This window comes from Serinus canaria, chromosome 2 (genome assembly GCF_022539315.1).
Source record: "Serinus canaria isolate serCan28SL12 chromosome 2, serCan2020, whole genome shotgun sequence".
NCBI classification, from domain to species: domain Eukaryota; kingdom Metazoa; phylum Chordata; class Aves; order Passeriformes; family Fringillidae; genus Serinus; species Serinus canaria.
Window position 1 is genome coordinate 103,221,903 of NC_066315.1, and position 14,614 is coordinate 103,236,516.

General features: G+C 34.4%; 1 protein-coding gene across 2 annotated transcripts in view; it reads right to left on the minus strand.

Annotated features, from left to right (window-relative positions):
* Nucleotides 1-1,139: 1,139 nt before the first annotated feature.
* SMCHD1 (structural maintenance of chromosomes flexible hinge domain containing 1) overlaps nt 1,140-14,614 on the minus strand; it is a 69,946-nt gene continuing 56,471 nt past the window's right edge. The window contains exons 38-48 of one of the 2 annotated variants that reach the window (XM_009102356.4): nt 13,807-13,933; nt 13,517-13,636; nt 12,156-12,241; nt 11,024-11,146; nt 10,623-10,813; nt 9,743-9,852; nt 8,328-8,398; nt 7,287-7,458; nt 5,184-5,342; nt 4,361-4,484; nt 1,140-3,652 (exon numbers count right to left, since the gene is read on the minus strand). In XM_009102356.4, the coding sequence (XP_009100604.2) occupies nt 3,553-3,652; nt 4,361-4,484; nt 5,184-5,342; nt 7,287-7,458; nt 8,328-8,398; nt 9,743-9,852; nt 10,623-10,813; nt 11,024-11,146; nt 12,156-12,241; nt 13,517-13,636; nt 13,807-13,933 (1,383 nt within the window). In that variant the 3' untranslated portion in view covers nt 1,140-3,552. The remainder of the gene's footprint in view (nt 3,653-4,360; nt 4,485-5,183; nt 5,343-7,286; nt 7,459-8,327; nt 8,399-9,742; nt 9,853-10,622; nt 10,814-11,023; nt 11,147-12,155; nt 12,242-13,516; nt 13,637-13,806; nt 13,934-14,614) is intronic. The other variant, XM_050970808.1, reaches the window with a different exon arrangement.

The window sequence follows — 14,614 nt, forward strand, 5'->3', positions numbered from 1 at the left end:
ATGAATTAGGCAAAGATTCTTGGGCTGTGTTATTCAATGAAAAAAAATCCTTCATCATTTGTTCCTAGGTAAGACAGTGAAACACAGTTCTACTGTTGTATAAAATATTTTCAATTTTTTGAAGGAAGGTCTTAGCAGCCCCATTTCTCTTGCAAAGTTCACTTATGCTTGATGGCATGCATACAAACAGGGCCTAAATAGTGTAGTCATAAAGAGCAAGGCTACTGTAAAATAATAACCCCCAAAGTAGTGAGTGGGGATTTCTTTAGAGACCTCATAAATACTGAGTCTTATAAAAGCTAGTGAGAGTTGTAAGAATCCATTAACATATATTATGAAATTTGTGGAATTTGCATATTTACAAATTGAAAGTGCTATATTTTTTGCCTCTAATAACTGAAAATTTTCCTTAGTTTATATATAGGCTGGATTAAAATAAAATTGCATTCAATTAGTTTACATGTGTACCTTTTCTAGGTCAGTTTTCACTGCTTAAGCTAGGGCTTCTCTGCTCTTAGAACCATTTCACAGCAGAGAAGACATGCCAGAGAGGCAGAGATAGAGGATAGGAGCAACTAAAGCACATCCAGTCACCACAGTAGCTCTGCTGGAATTTTTCCACAGTCACAGTGGGTGTGGAAGAACTTGTCTATGGAAATATAGACTAGAAGAACTATATGTACACATGTACATATATAACTTGGCGTGTGGTATGCACATCTACAAATCCATACTTTTTATGAACCTGAAATGATGCCTGTTCCTGCAGGGAGATGATCTGGAATGTCAAAATCCCTGAATAGACCCTGTCGGGTCACAGGCAGAAACAGAGGCAAAGAGCTGCTTTTTACTGATACTGGTACTGCTACCATCAGCAAGTCATGTCCTATTTCCTAGATAATAAGTAAACTGACTTGTAAAAAAGAAAACTTAAAAGTGATTTGGGCTTCTCCTATGGTGTACTGCATTCTGACAGGTGAAAAGGAATTTACTGTAGATCTGGTCTGTGATGGTTACCTATCCTTGCTGTGTTATGTTGAAATGCAACTTTAATGGATTTTGTGTCCTAAGTATTAAAAAAAAACCCCACTAAACAGAACAATTTGGGAGCAATTTTATTGGGAGAAAATGTTGGTGCATGAAGGCAGATAATGTTTTAATGACAGCTCCTTAATAACGCTTTATTAAATATCCACAAAATGACACTACCACAACTGCAGCAATGTACTATAATAACAGTCTTTAGAACAGCTGAGATCTTTGCTGTTAAAAAGCAAGGAACTTACCTTTCTTTTCCCATTGTGACCAACTGAAGAATGAACCATTCACCAATGGAGACTGCAAATCCCTTTAAAGGCTTAGCTGAAATGGCGTTCAGGATAGCAATGCAATGCTAACTTAATCAAATATGCACCTACTCTGGAGACTTCAGCAGAAAACTTCCAGTAATTACACTGCTACAGTCTCACAATGTCTCAATGGACATTTGGAATGCATGTTTTTCATCCAGGCTACTACTGTAGCAGTAACATAGCAACACCCTGCAGTGGTTCCCTGCCCCCCTTTTGCCCCCTGGGCATCATCCCTTCTTCCTTCCCTTTCCACTGCTCTTTCCCTGAACTGCAGCTCTGGCTGACAAGGGGACTTAGGCCCTGGAGGAGGCAGAGCAAGTCCCATGGCTAGAGAAGCACTGGTGACACTGGGATTGTAGAGATGTAGAGTCAGGGCCATGATACTGATGGTGGGGCTGTAACACCGCAAGTGTGGTTTGGCAGAAAGGACTACTTGTCCTGGGTTACATGGGGTGTCCATCCCCACTCACCTCACAGGCAGTCTCTGCATCCCTGGGGGATAGCTGAAAAGCAGGCCCAGACCAAAACCACAACCACTTTCTCCCAGTCTGCATGGATTTCTACCAGCCCTTCCTCAAATCAGTGAGGACAACACACAGTGCCCCGCATGGCTGAGGTCCCTGCTCTGCTCCGCTGCGAGTAAAGAGTGGGTAAAGGAAAAAAAATGACACTTACCTTCAGAGCTCCAATTTGTGGTCGTGACCAAATCAGCTGCCCTCAACAGCTTTGCAAAGCAGTGACTTGCACTGTAGTAACTTGCCATCACTCTGCTGGAAAATCCTCAAAGTTCCCTGGTGAAATTTCCTGAAATCTCTGATAGCTATTGCACAACGCTGGAAACCATCCTTAATTTTCTGTTTGCCTCTTCCACCAGGGAGATAAATCATATGATACTCATAGTGCCTACACTGACTATGAAAGGCAATACATATTTCTGCAGGAATATGTATTTAATCCAATTCTGGATTAAATTTCTGCAGGAATACATATTTGATCCAGTAAGATTCAAGGTTATGCAGAGGCTGGAGGCTGAAGCTAGGCAGATGTCAGAATTAAAAGAATTGCATTTAAAAGAAGTACTATCAAGTAACTTGGTGTGGTGGGACAAATTATTACATGGCAAACCCTTCATGATGGCTACCTGATTCAAGTCTTGATGTCTAAATTTAGAGAGAAAAAATAGAAAAAAGGGCTGAGGTAGGGCTAGCTTAGTTTGATGGTGTTACATGTTATACTTGAATATATTTATTTTCTTTAAGAATAGGATAATTTGATGTTTAACCTGTCTTTAAAGCATGAAGCTCTGGAAAGCCTTCAGCCAAAAATTAGACTGCTTTATTTCTCCTTAATTTGGTGAAATTTCATTTTATTAGAATTGTCAGAGAGACGTGCACCAGTGATCAGCATTCTAAAACTTCTAGCAGGAGACCACCATGTCTTTTTAAGTTTAAAGCTCTTTTTCAGAAAAGGAGTATGTATATAAGATGCATGTTGCTGAGAGTACAGATCAGTACTCTCAGATCTGGTGTCAACATTCACTCTGAGGCAGAAATTCTTTGAGGCAGATGTGAACCCACATGTCCACACCCATGAACACTGTCTCCTATGTTATTCACAGGGCTTCAACTAATAACTATTATATTTTCAAGTTTAGTTTCCTACTCCTACCCTATCTTTTTCTTTCAATCAAGTCTGTTTCCAGCTGCTTGCTCTGACCCTGGCTGAAATTCTGTCTTTAATCATGCCTGATCCCTTTCTGCCCTGTTCATCACTAAAATCTTTGCAATGCAGATCATTGACTATCTTCCTCAAGACAGCTTGGGATGCTTTTTAAATTAAAAATCTCATTTCATAACACAATCTATTCAACACAAGTGATTGTACTGTCAGTGCTTTGTACTGAAGCAATTTTATTGCAAAGATCTTTTATTTTCATAAATAAAAAAAGAATATATTTAAAACCTTTTTTTCACACACGAACATAAAAACTCTGAAACCTTTTAGAAATGAAAATTACCTATACAAAAATTGGGCTATCAATGTTAAATACTTACACTTTTGTTCCTACTAACTGAAATACATTTGTATCTTCTATCAGTATAAAAATCTTCAGAGTAATGGTAATACCGCATAAGTATTTCCTTTAACTGAATGTATTCACATTTTCAATACACAGATTTTCCCAGCAAGTCTGATCAGTCTATGCCTTTCTTTTCCGTGGAGTTCCATTAAGTTCTGAAGGGGCCATTTGCAGCACTTGCTGTTGCTGCTTTGGAGGAGAGGAGATCCATTCTTCTGAGCTAAACAAAACATAGCACAGTGGCTTATAAACAAAGCGTTGCTTTTATATATATATATATATATATATATAATATATATATATATATATATTATATATAGTACTATATATATATATATATATATATATATTGTCGTGGTTTGAGATATATATAGATAGAGATATACAGATTTCCCAGATTTGTGTGTGTGTGTGTGTTCAAACGCTCATCAGCACAGAAGGAATGAGAACAGATACATGGGTAAAACACTTTACCACCAGTTCACCTCAGACAGTTACTTAGAAAAAAATAGTGTAAGAATGATTCTATTACAATTACATAAGAATAATTGTTTCTGTGTTCATCTACCCAGTATTTGACAGCAGACCTTAAAAGAGTTTACAGACCAAGCCATCTCAAATAATTTTGGGTGTAACAGTGTGGAATATACAAAAAAATATGGGGAATGTGATGCACAAAGATAAGGATCAGTTCATAAAGAGAAGCAGAATTAGAATTAGTAAGTAAATCTTTATATGAGATTTAACTTTTAAATGAGGCAGAAATTTTTAGAAGGAATTAAAATTATCTTGAAAATCAGCTTTATGCAAACTCTATTAATTGTTGCTTATTAGATACAAATATGAATTAAAAATATGCAGAATAAACTATTTTTTGTTTTGAATTCAGATTATGCAAAAATAATTACTAGACTCAGAAAATACTTACCTATACAATTTTTTCACTGTGTCTCTTCTCATTCTTTTGGGAGGAATAGGGGTGTCTGATATATCGAACATTATAGGCTGAAGTAATGATTCAGAACCTTTATCTGATAAAGCAGGAGTCATACCTGTGAAAAAGTTGCAAGTAAGAACCAATAACAGAAAAATTAAACCTGCTGGTTATAGATGGGGCCTATAACAATAGAGTTAAACCTTTGAAATAAAACTTTAGAAATGTCATTAATTTTAAGGTTACATTATATGTGAAACAGAGTTCAGAGATGACAGTTAAAACGACTTATTTATAACTGTCGCAGAGTAAATGTTGGTTTTTAAAATATTATTCGATATTGACATTAAAAAAACTTGTAACTCAGATAGACAATCCTTGCAGACTTCAGGGTGTTTCTTTTTATAGCACAATGTTTTGATTGTGTTTCCTTAGCAAAAGCAATTCAGCTCTTTACTACACAGTCATTTCAAAAACCATGCCAATGTTCTGTAGCACAGGGCCAGCCACAGTAATAGTTATATAATCTCTTATTAGTGAGATCATAGTTTCATGTTCACAAGATACAGACTGACCACATTCTTATTATCTGAACACAATACAGGGCAGTGCTGCTCTAGGCAGTATCCACAGCATCAAACTACTACATACAGTTTTTCTATTCTTTCCTTAAAATGTGACATCTCTAAGCTGCTAATTAATGTTAACAATTTTCATTCATAGTTTGAACTTCTTAGTTTGTAAGAGCCGAATACATCTGGTTGCAGTTAACTGTTCTCTTCCTATAGCACACCAAAATTATAGTACAATAACCTACCCAACTTTTGTTTTACTAGCTTGAGGCTTTTCTCTTGTTCAGCAAGTTCCTGTTTTTTCTTTTGCATTTCTGGAGTGTTTAGTGACTGCAAATGTAGATCCAAGTCTTTATTCACATTATCAAATTTAATCACTGCTGCACGGTATTGCTGAAGAAGATCTAATTGAGAAATAAAACAATAAACCACAGAACAATAAGTAAAGGACCATTTTGATTTAGAATGCTACCAATACAATCTAGGCAATGTGTAAATCCACAAGAAAACATATATTTCAAAAACACTACTTCAAAAACCATCCAAACTTATAGTGGCTGTTCTTAAAATGACTGTAAAAAAAAATCATATCCAATATTTTGACTCCTCTTTTCTTTTTGACTTCATATCTTAGATGACAGTGAACTACCTGCAAGCTCTGAAAATGATGTGGGAAACTGGTATCACTGTACACATCGTGTTGCCTGTGTGCCCCAAGTGAAATTCTATACCTCTGATGACATGAAGTGCTTGTAGCATGTTGTGTTTTCAGTGCTACAAAGCAGAAGCTTGTATTACTGACTTGAATTGTATTCCACCTTGTGGACCAAGTGAACATTTACGGAGTTTCACTCTGTCCCACTATGGAAATCGAATCAAGCAGACTCAGATAAACAAAGGTGCATTTTTTTGACAATCCTTTTTCCTCTTTAAACATATGAGACAAATTTTTTTCCACTCCAGGCATTGAATAAATATGTCAAGTAATAAAGGAAGCATATTAGCCTGGACTCATTCATTTTACTTTCAGGCAAGTATGAAGTATCTTGCACAAAGCTTAACTGAACACTAAATGACCTTTAGTTTGCCATGGGGTGAAAGCTCTCACACAGAGAGCTGCTTCAGACTAACAAAAGTCTGCAGACTCTTAGTACAACTTATTTTACAAGTACCTTGCCAGTGTAGTAACAGATTAAGCAACTTTTATCCTACAAACATTGAAAAAGAGCATGTCAGAACTAATGCTAACTGTAAAATTAGGTTCAAAACAAGCCCTGTGTAATGAGATGCTGCCCTTTAAATGGAATTTTACTATGATTTTCCTTTAAATGCCTAGTATCTATCTAAGTGAAATTAAAACATGCCCTTTTCTTCTACCATGACTGCTCCAGTACTAGACTATAGAAAATTTCAATTTAATTTGTATTGGGTAATAATTGAGTTCAACAATTGAATACATGCTGATAGACAGTGTGCTAAACCCAGTGTATTTTAGTCTGTGATTGACATGCTTACTGTGTTTTCCCTAGGCATAATATATTTTTACTAAAATGCTGAGAAAAGATCTTTTTAGTCCTTATTTTTTTCCCCCCTACTCAACTGGTCAGTGCTAAATAGTTTGCTCATATATATGGCTACTTTAATAGGTATATGTGTTCTCTCCCCACATCCCTCAATTGCACTATCATGGACAAACTTCATGTCCCTTCTTTTTAAAATTAAGTATTTAAGAACAATCTTGTTTGTAAGTAAGACTTTTCAATGTTTTACTCATCAGTCAGGTCAGTTGTTACATGTTAGAAACTGCATCTTCTAACTTAATTTCTAACCTTTATTCTGAAATGAAGAATCCAAACACAAAGAAATGGAAATGATCCCATTTCCATGGGATCATTTCAATGGAAATAGTGTAACTTATGGGATATTCTCTCTTGAGAATATGAGTTTTTCTACCACTGTTTCATAGAGTTCACTTACACATAAGAAATTCTAAATTGATTATGGTGTTTCCAGAAAGACCTAAAACTTGTTTCTCAGTGATGCCAGAATTTAATCAGCTCAAGCTTCTCATGCTGGCTATTTCAATGTTTATTACTGCTTATACTCCTTTAATAAGACTAAGAATAAAGGCCATTGTCTCATTATTATTATTTTTTATTTCAGGAAATGTAATAGCTATAAGCTTTTAAGAAAAGGCAAATTTATAAACAGAACACTGTATAGCTCCTACTTCTTTAACTGTATGCTATATTGAAGTTTTCCTCTCTGTATTACATCAGAGAATAAAAAACATAGGACAAGCAATGTAATTGTGTAAGTTTTGTACGTTTGTAACTTCATTAACCCACCTATCTGTCCAGAGATAGTCGAGTAAAGTTTTGGCATTGGTGCTCCAAATACCATTCCTCTGAGTTTGTCCATTGGAGGAGCTTTATTCTGCAGGCCTCCAAATTTTCCATTGCTGCGAATCCTGTCTCCTTCCCTAGTCAGCAAGGTAGGGCAGTGTGTAATTTTTACAACCTGCACAGGTATAAAAATCAGTAATAAATTACTAACTCCACAGAAAATCTAAGTGTTCAGCAATGCTGTTGTAAACCTTTGTATTTTTTAACTGCAATGCAATTTTGTCCCCAATGAAAAAGATATTTTATGAAATTACATCATGACTTTGCTTTCAAGCAATGAATACATGTATTAAAATTAAGCATTATTGTCAATAATTATGAAGACCAGTTTTTTGGGATTTGTGTTCTCACATTTTACCAGAGCTCTGAAGGCAGAATATAGATCTATAACTGGGAAAAACTGATTATCAACATATATTGGGAAGCCGTGGCAATCACTACAGTTCTACATTTTTATGCTCAATCATTATTTTGAGTCTAGCAAACTCATAAGCTAAAAGTAAAAGTGGTCAGTATCAGAACTTCCTCAGACACTCCTGCCTGCTAAAACATGTACCACTAAACCTAAATAAAATGGGTCTCAGAGACACCTAGTAAGCTTCACATCAAGTTTTTAGTCAAGTGGACCTGAAATTTCACCATGTGCCTTAGACTCCTGGGTTTTATGACAGAGAGTGACGAGGAAAGTACAGAAGAACCTGTGCTTAACACTAACACAGCAGAACTGAAGACACTTATCTTTGGAAACATGGTCCCATGTGCCATAGCAACATTCACATAAAGGAATTTTTGGAATGGAGGTAATTTTGTCAGTGCCAATAACAGATTTCATTCACTGTAAAGTTCTTTGAGACCCATAGACAGTAAGTACACTTACAGCTATCACAGCATTACACTAGGAAATTACTCTAAGTTTTTCATGTATTAAATATGTAGCTCTGCAAATATCTGTATCATAACATTTAAAGAAAAATTGAAACAAACCTCTTTTCTGTAGTGGTTGGCAGCATCCAAGTTATCTATAATGATAGTATCACCCAAGAGCATACCAAACACTGAAAAATATAAATTTTTGAACCATGAAATTTCTCCGGAGTAAAATAACTTGAGTCTTGAAAAGTCAATTCTGAGTTATCATTATTACATGTTCTAAGATAAGTGAAAGGGAAACAGCATATAAATAATTTTTGTTTCAACAAATTCTCTTGAGGTTGAGATAGATATGCAATCTTCTGCTTTCATCAGTGAATTCATAAGGGAAAATATAGTACATTTAAGTGCTTTTTGGCATAATTGAGTGTATTTTTCAATAAAAAACTCTCTTGATACTTTACATTGATCAAGACACACATAATAAAATCCCAAGTTTCATGAAATTACATAAATTATATATATTTAAAAATCTTCCTGGAATGTTGAATTTTGCTCTTGGTTTCTTAATATTTTTCTTCATATTCAGTGGTTTATCAAAGGAAAAAAAAAACATTCACAGGCAAATGATCCAACTGAGCTCAAGACTCTTCTGCTGACAAAAGTCTGTTCCATACAAAATCTAACAACATAGTCATGCATGAGATATGTCATGCAACGTGGTTTTTCAATTCCGCCAATGGGCATGAAGAAGAATTTATAGGTGAAAGTCTGTCAATATCTAACTTTCTGAAAAGCACAGGGTTAAAAAATTGGTCTTTATTAACAGCAGAGAGGGATACTTCAATAGTGGGAAGTCATGAAATAAAATGCAAAACTTACTGAAGTAACTACAGACGCCAACTCTCCATATAAAGGAGCAGATCTACTTCATTTAAAAAAAAAGTGTAGGAAAAGGTAGGGATTGCTACATTGTTAGAAAGAGCAAGAGGACAACAGTTTGCTAAACTGAAATCTACATAAAAATTGAAAGATTTCTCACAACTATTAAGCTGTTTAAGCATAACATACAGTCATGTACAGTTCGGTCTGCATGTACTTAAATCTATGCATTTCACATTTCTGAGAAGAACCAAACTAGAAACAAATCCTAACAAAAGGAGTAACTTCTGCAATATGAGATTATAAAATTATTCTTGTGATAGTCAGTTCCTGCTCTAAAAAGCTTGAGAATAAGGTAATGCTGCAAGAATTTAAAAAAGAAAAACCTGCCATACATCTAAGTAGACAAAATGAAACTAAGATAACACGCAGAAGAAAGTGGTCACAGTTGAAATTTTCACAACTTTTGCTTAAAAATAATTAATGCTAATGCCCTCCTATTTTTACCAACAGAACTCAGGAGGAATGTACTCTCGTATTTGCAAATGTGTCAGTGAAGATTATTGAAGGGATTATCATTTGTCAGGTTTCTGTATTTCATTCTTTAAAAGAAATAAGTTATTAATTATTTCTTTCTTATCATTTACCTGTTTGACAATGCTCTATGTTATCTGGAAATGTTAACAGATCTCTGGCAAATACAGGATTTCCAATAGGTCTGAAGAAGGTTCTTCCATTTCTCAAGTGAGGTAAAGGTCTGGTTAAAGAAAGGGGACAGCGAAGGAGAAGAAAAGAAGAAAGCCATTTTTCTTTATTCTAGTCAGGAATCTCCAACTGAATTGAATGCATCTTAACACTTCCACATTAGATAAATGATCCCACCATTATCTGAAATGCCAGTTATATTAAAGATGGTTTAGTGAAACATTGATTTGTTATGAAACATTATTTCCAACAAATTCATACGACTAATTTATGGACAAGTTTTAATGCACTGTATTATGAAAACTGAGAATTTGAACATTATAAATGCATTTATACATCAGATCTTTTCTAAAGGGCATTTTTATTATATTAGCAGTCACCTTCATAAACAAATGATTTTCAGGAGCAGAAATATTGTACTTTATTTTTCAGGCAACTGAAACAGCAAAATAAATTTCTATTACTACAGATGATTTTAGCAATGTATTATGAAACTGGATTTTTGAAATTATACTCTGATTAGAAGCACTATAATTATTTAAAATAAATTCCTGCTCTAGAAAACATGTAGACACGAAGAAAAAAAAGATCATCTTATTTAATAGAAACACCTTATTATAAAATAGAACATCACACAGCAGTTAAAGACATAAGGCTGAGATTTCAGCTAACACTTCAAGTGACATTACTGTTACTATAATTATAAACTCATAAATTTTATACTTCAAATCTTTACTGAAGTTTAACAATCAAATTAGACAAGAAAAAAGAATTGAAGAAGTATGTAATACAAATGCAGAACTTTCATTGTTTTTTCTCTACCTGCTCCAATCTGGAAGTGTCTTCTTGTAAATAGAATCAAGGGGTAACACTTGTTGTCGACCTTGAGTTTCATCGAAGATAGAACGAGCAGCTTCTGTGGTCAGTGTGACTACACAGTCCATGTCACTTGCCAGGTGCCAAGAGATGACTTTGGCTGCTTCATTATCCTCAATCTGAGCTAAATGTGCAATCTGTACCACAGAAGTTACAACAGTCAAAACAGAAACCAAGACCATGGCCCCTTTTTCAGAGTAATCACAATAATCCTGCAACTTCAGACAGACATTTAATTCCCCTGTTGACGGCTCTGTTAGGAGAGCTAGTCATCAAATAATTTTTCATTACTACCACTTTGTGGAACCAACAGAACTCATTAGAAGGCTCCCTGCAAGAAAACTCACCTTGCCTAGAATATCCTGGCTGCCTTTTGGATAGTTTGGGAGGGTACAAGTTCTCCTTGGCTGCTTCATTACTCCTTCTTGTTCCAACATCTTTTTTTTCAGAAGAGAATCCACATACTGAAGCTGAGAATGAAAATTTAAAATCAGCAAGCATGTACCATTGGACTGAGCAGCAGAAGTAGTTATCTGTCATCAATTAACTTTCTAACAATGAACATTCAATAACTTGAAACAGACTTTTCATGTATAAGGGACCACCATGCACAATCCCAGAGAAGAGCAAAGGGAAAACTCACTGCAATTGTGACCAAATTTTCTAATTACTTTTTTTTCCTTTTCTTTTTTTTTTTTTTTAATTTTTTAAGGACTTCAAGGAGCATTTCACAAAGAACTATCAGTGCTTGATTAGAGACCAAAGTGAGGAAAGTTTAAAACAGCAGGAAGACACAATCATGAATGCACAAAAAGAAACCATTTCAGAAGGTGACTATGTCCAGGTTTGAAAAATTTAGCCAGCAGGGGGAACTTGAGTACTGTGACTGCAATTTAATTCCACTGATTTGTGATTAATGACTGTAACTTGTTCTTATTTGATCTAAAGATAATTGTTTACAGAGGTGTTTTCTTCCCCCAAATGTCAGTAGCTCGAAAACTTTTTTAAAGTTTCTTAAAACATAATTGTATCTTTAAGGGAAATTAGTAACAGGGTACATTGCCCTGAATATTTCCAAACTTATTTTTACATGAACTGTGGCAATAACATATGCAATTCTCTGATTCTCTTAAAAAAAGTGCTTTCCTTTGGCTTACTTATGCCAGAATACACCCAATATATACTGACAAGCCCCCAAAAACCTCTTGTAACATCTAGCAGTACCAGTGACACTGATAACCATAGCAGAAACATGACCAGCAGAAACACAAGACCAGGATATAAAAGACAATGTTTTTGTTAGTTCTTTAACAGTATTTTAAAAGATCCTCAGACTAACATAACAATACAAAAAAAAAATTCTACAGTTTAAATTTTCACTGTTTTGGTAACAGGTGTGATTCAGCAATATTAGTATTGATATATTATTGATATCAATTTTAGATGTGTTAATGGAGTTTAGTAAGAATCAAGCCATACTGTGTTTGTCTGTGGTAATTCAATTTGGTGCTTTTTCAGTTCATTCCTCAGGAGAGCTTCTCGTGTTTCAGCTTCTTTAACCTGACCTGAAACAAAATCAAAAGAGAGTGAGGAAGTGATAGGAAGCAATGGAACACTTAGAGAATTTCTTACAACTTTTCAGAATTATGCCAGCTGCAACTGACCCTATCTACTTCTTAATTTCAGCACAGAATATAAGAATTTTTCCACAAAGATCTCATGATTTTATCCAGTTTCTAAACATTTCAGCAGATGTCACACCTTCAGCTTCAAGAAGCAAAGGGGCCAAGACCTTATATCAGTCTGAGAATGGTAGCTGGTCTTATTTTTCATCCTCAATTATCATCATAAATGGTTCTCCAGCAGGTGAATTGGCAAGACAGAAGAGTGGTGGCTGGCACTACCTTCTTTTGTCTGTTATATAGGACACCACTTTCTGGACAGCATTTACTCAGCTCTCATACCTGAACTAATTTCAAAAACAAATGAGTAAAACAGGTGAGTTGCTTTCTACCCTCTATTCACAACATGTTTATATTTGAAATTATCTTATTACTTAAACATGAAGTTTAATGCTGTACTCTAACTTACTCTCTACAGATGTGCATGTATGAAACAATGATTTTATGCCTTTCACACTGGAATTCAGGATTTTTCATTCATAATGGAAATATACAGTACTAAAATTACAAGAAACAACAGCATCTTCAGTGCCAGTCTACTTTATTTACTTTTGGTGATTATTTAAAATAAAAATTAAAAATGCAATTATTAAAGCAAACCTTTTGATCAACAGGCAGGATGATTTAAACAGAAAATAAACAGTAAAGAAAACATTTCCTTCATTCATAAATAATTACATTTCCTGAAGAATATAAAAATTGACACAACACTTCTGAATAATGTACACAGGGTCAAACGTGAGGGGGAAAAGTAACACTTTGAAAACATAAGATTAACTTTTTAAAAGATGATTATCTTTAGTTCATTCTCCTCAAATTGTTTTTAGGCAACTGTTGAATTTCCAGATGTATAGGCATGTAAAGATGGGAGTAAAAGACAGTCATGGATAAAAAGAACACCAACTTCAATGTTTTCTTTCTCCTTTTGATAATTCTGACATAAGACATTCTACATCAAATCAAGACTTTTATAGGTAGGAACATCCAATGCTTAATAATTAGATACTTCCCTGCAAGACATATACTTCTGTTAACCTATAATTACTATCTCTCATGATTTCAATATTGATTTTTCTCTCCTTATCTATTTTCTCAAAATCATTATAGGACAGAAGTTTAATTCACAGAAAAATTATACACATATTTGATTGAACTTACATTTCATTTCAGCTACGAGCTGATTCGTAGTATCAAACATCTTTCTGTAAAGATCTATGGACTTAGATAATTGGTCTTTCTCCCTGGTCAGTGTTGCCATCAGCTGCTGCTTCTTGGAATCTACAGAAATAAACATATACACTTTCAAAAGAAAACACAGTAACATACTTAACTGCTTTAAGCATTAGCAAAAATCTATTAAGCTATTACATAGTTCTGAAAACATATTATGGATCTAAAAATAGCTGATTCTAAGGAAAAGCAAGTATTTTAGAGCACTTGAAACATACCATTGTAAAACATAAATGAGAGACAATATGGTTCCAAAGGTTTTTTCAAAGCTGGCAGATGTGGCTCAAAGACAAGAATATATTCAGTGCTATCTCTTCCAGGACTGTCTTCAGCCAACACTAAATTCTGTGAAAATAAACAAACATAAGTTTATGCCCATGCTTGAGGTTACATACAAAACAAACATTCTTCAGAGCTAAATCTCAGAAGTTACATAAGTGTAAATGTCAATCTTATAAGTTACATAACACATGATATCCATAGAGTAGACAGCCTCTTATAACAATTAAACAAAAGTAAAATACAAAGATATAGCTATTTTATTATCTAAGAATTAAGATTGTCATTTTACCTGTTTAAAAAGTCTTAGTATTTTTGGCTATGTATTTTATTTCAGAGACATACACTCAGAAATAATATCCTCTGCACTGTCTCATAAGCAAGACATCCTCAGGTGTACTTTATTCAGTATGTGAAATGCAAACAGATCATTAAAAAGAAAGACCCTAAGCATAAACACAGAGAAGGAAAAACAAACTATTCCCAGTGCTCAGTTAAAGTTACTGCTGTTACCATGGAAGTAGACAGCAAATCCCAAATGAAAGAACAATTTACATCCAAACACTATCATAAACATTTAACTTCTTATCAATTCCTTATTGAAAAGACATACTATATCCTTTGCCTTTCTTTATACATGTGAGAAATATTATAAAACCATAAAGGTAAAATCAAACAAAATTAGTAAAGGTACTATCTAAATGTGCTGCTACTTTGGGAAAGGTATAATGCATAAAATGAATAATT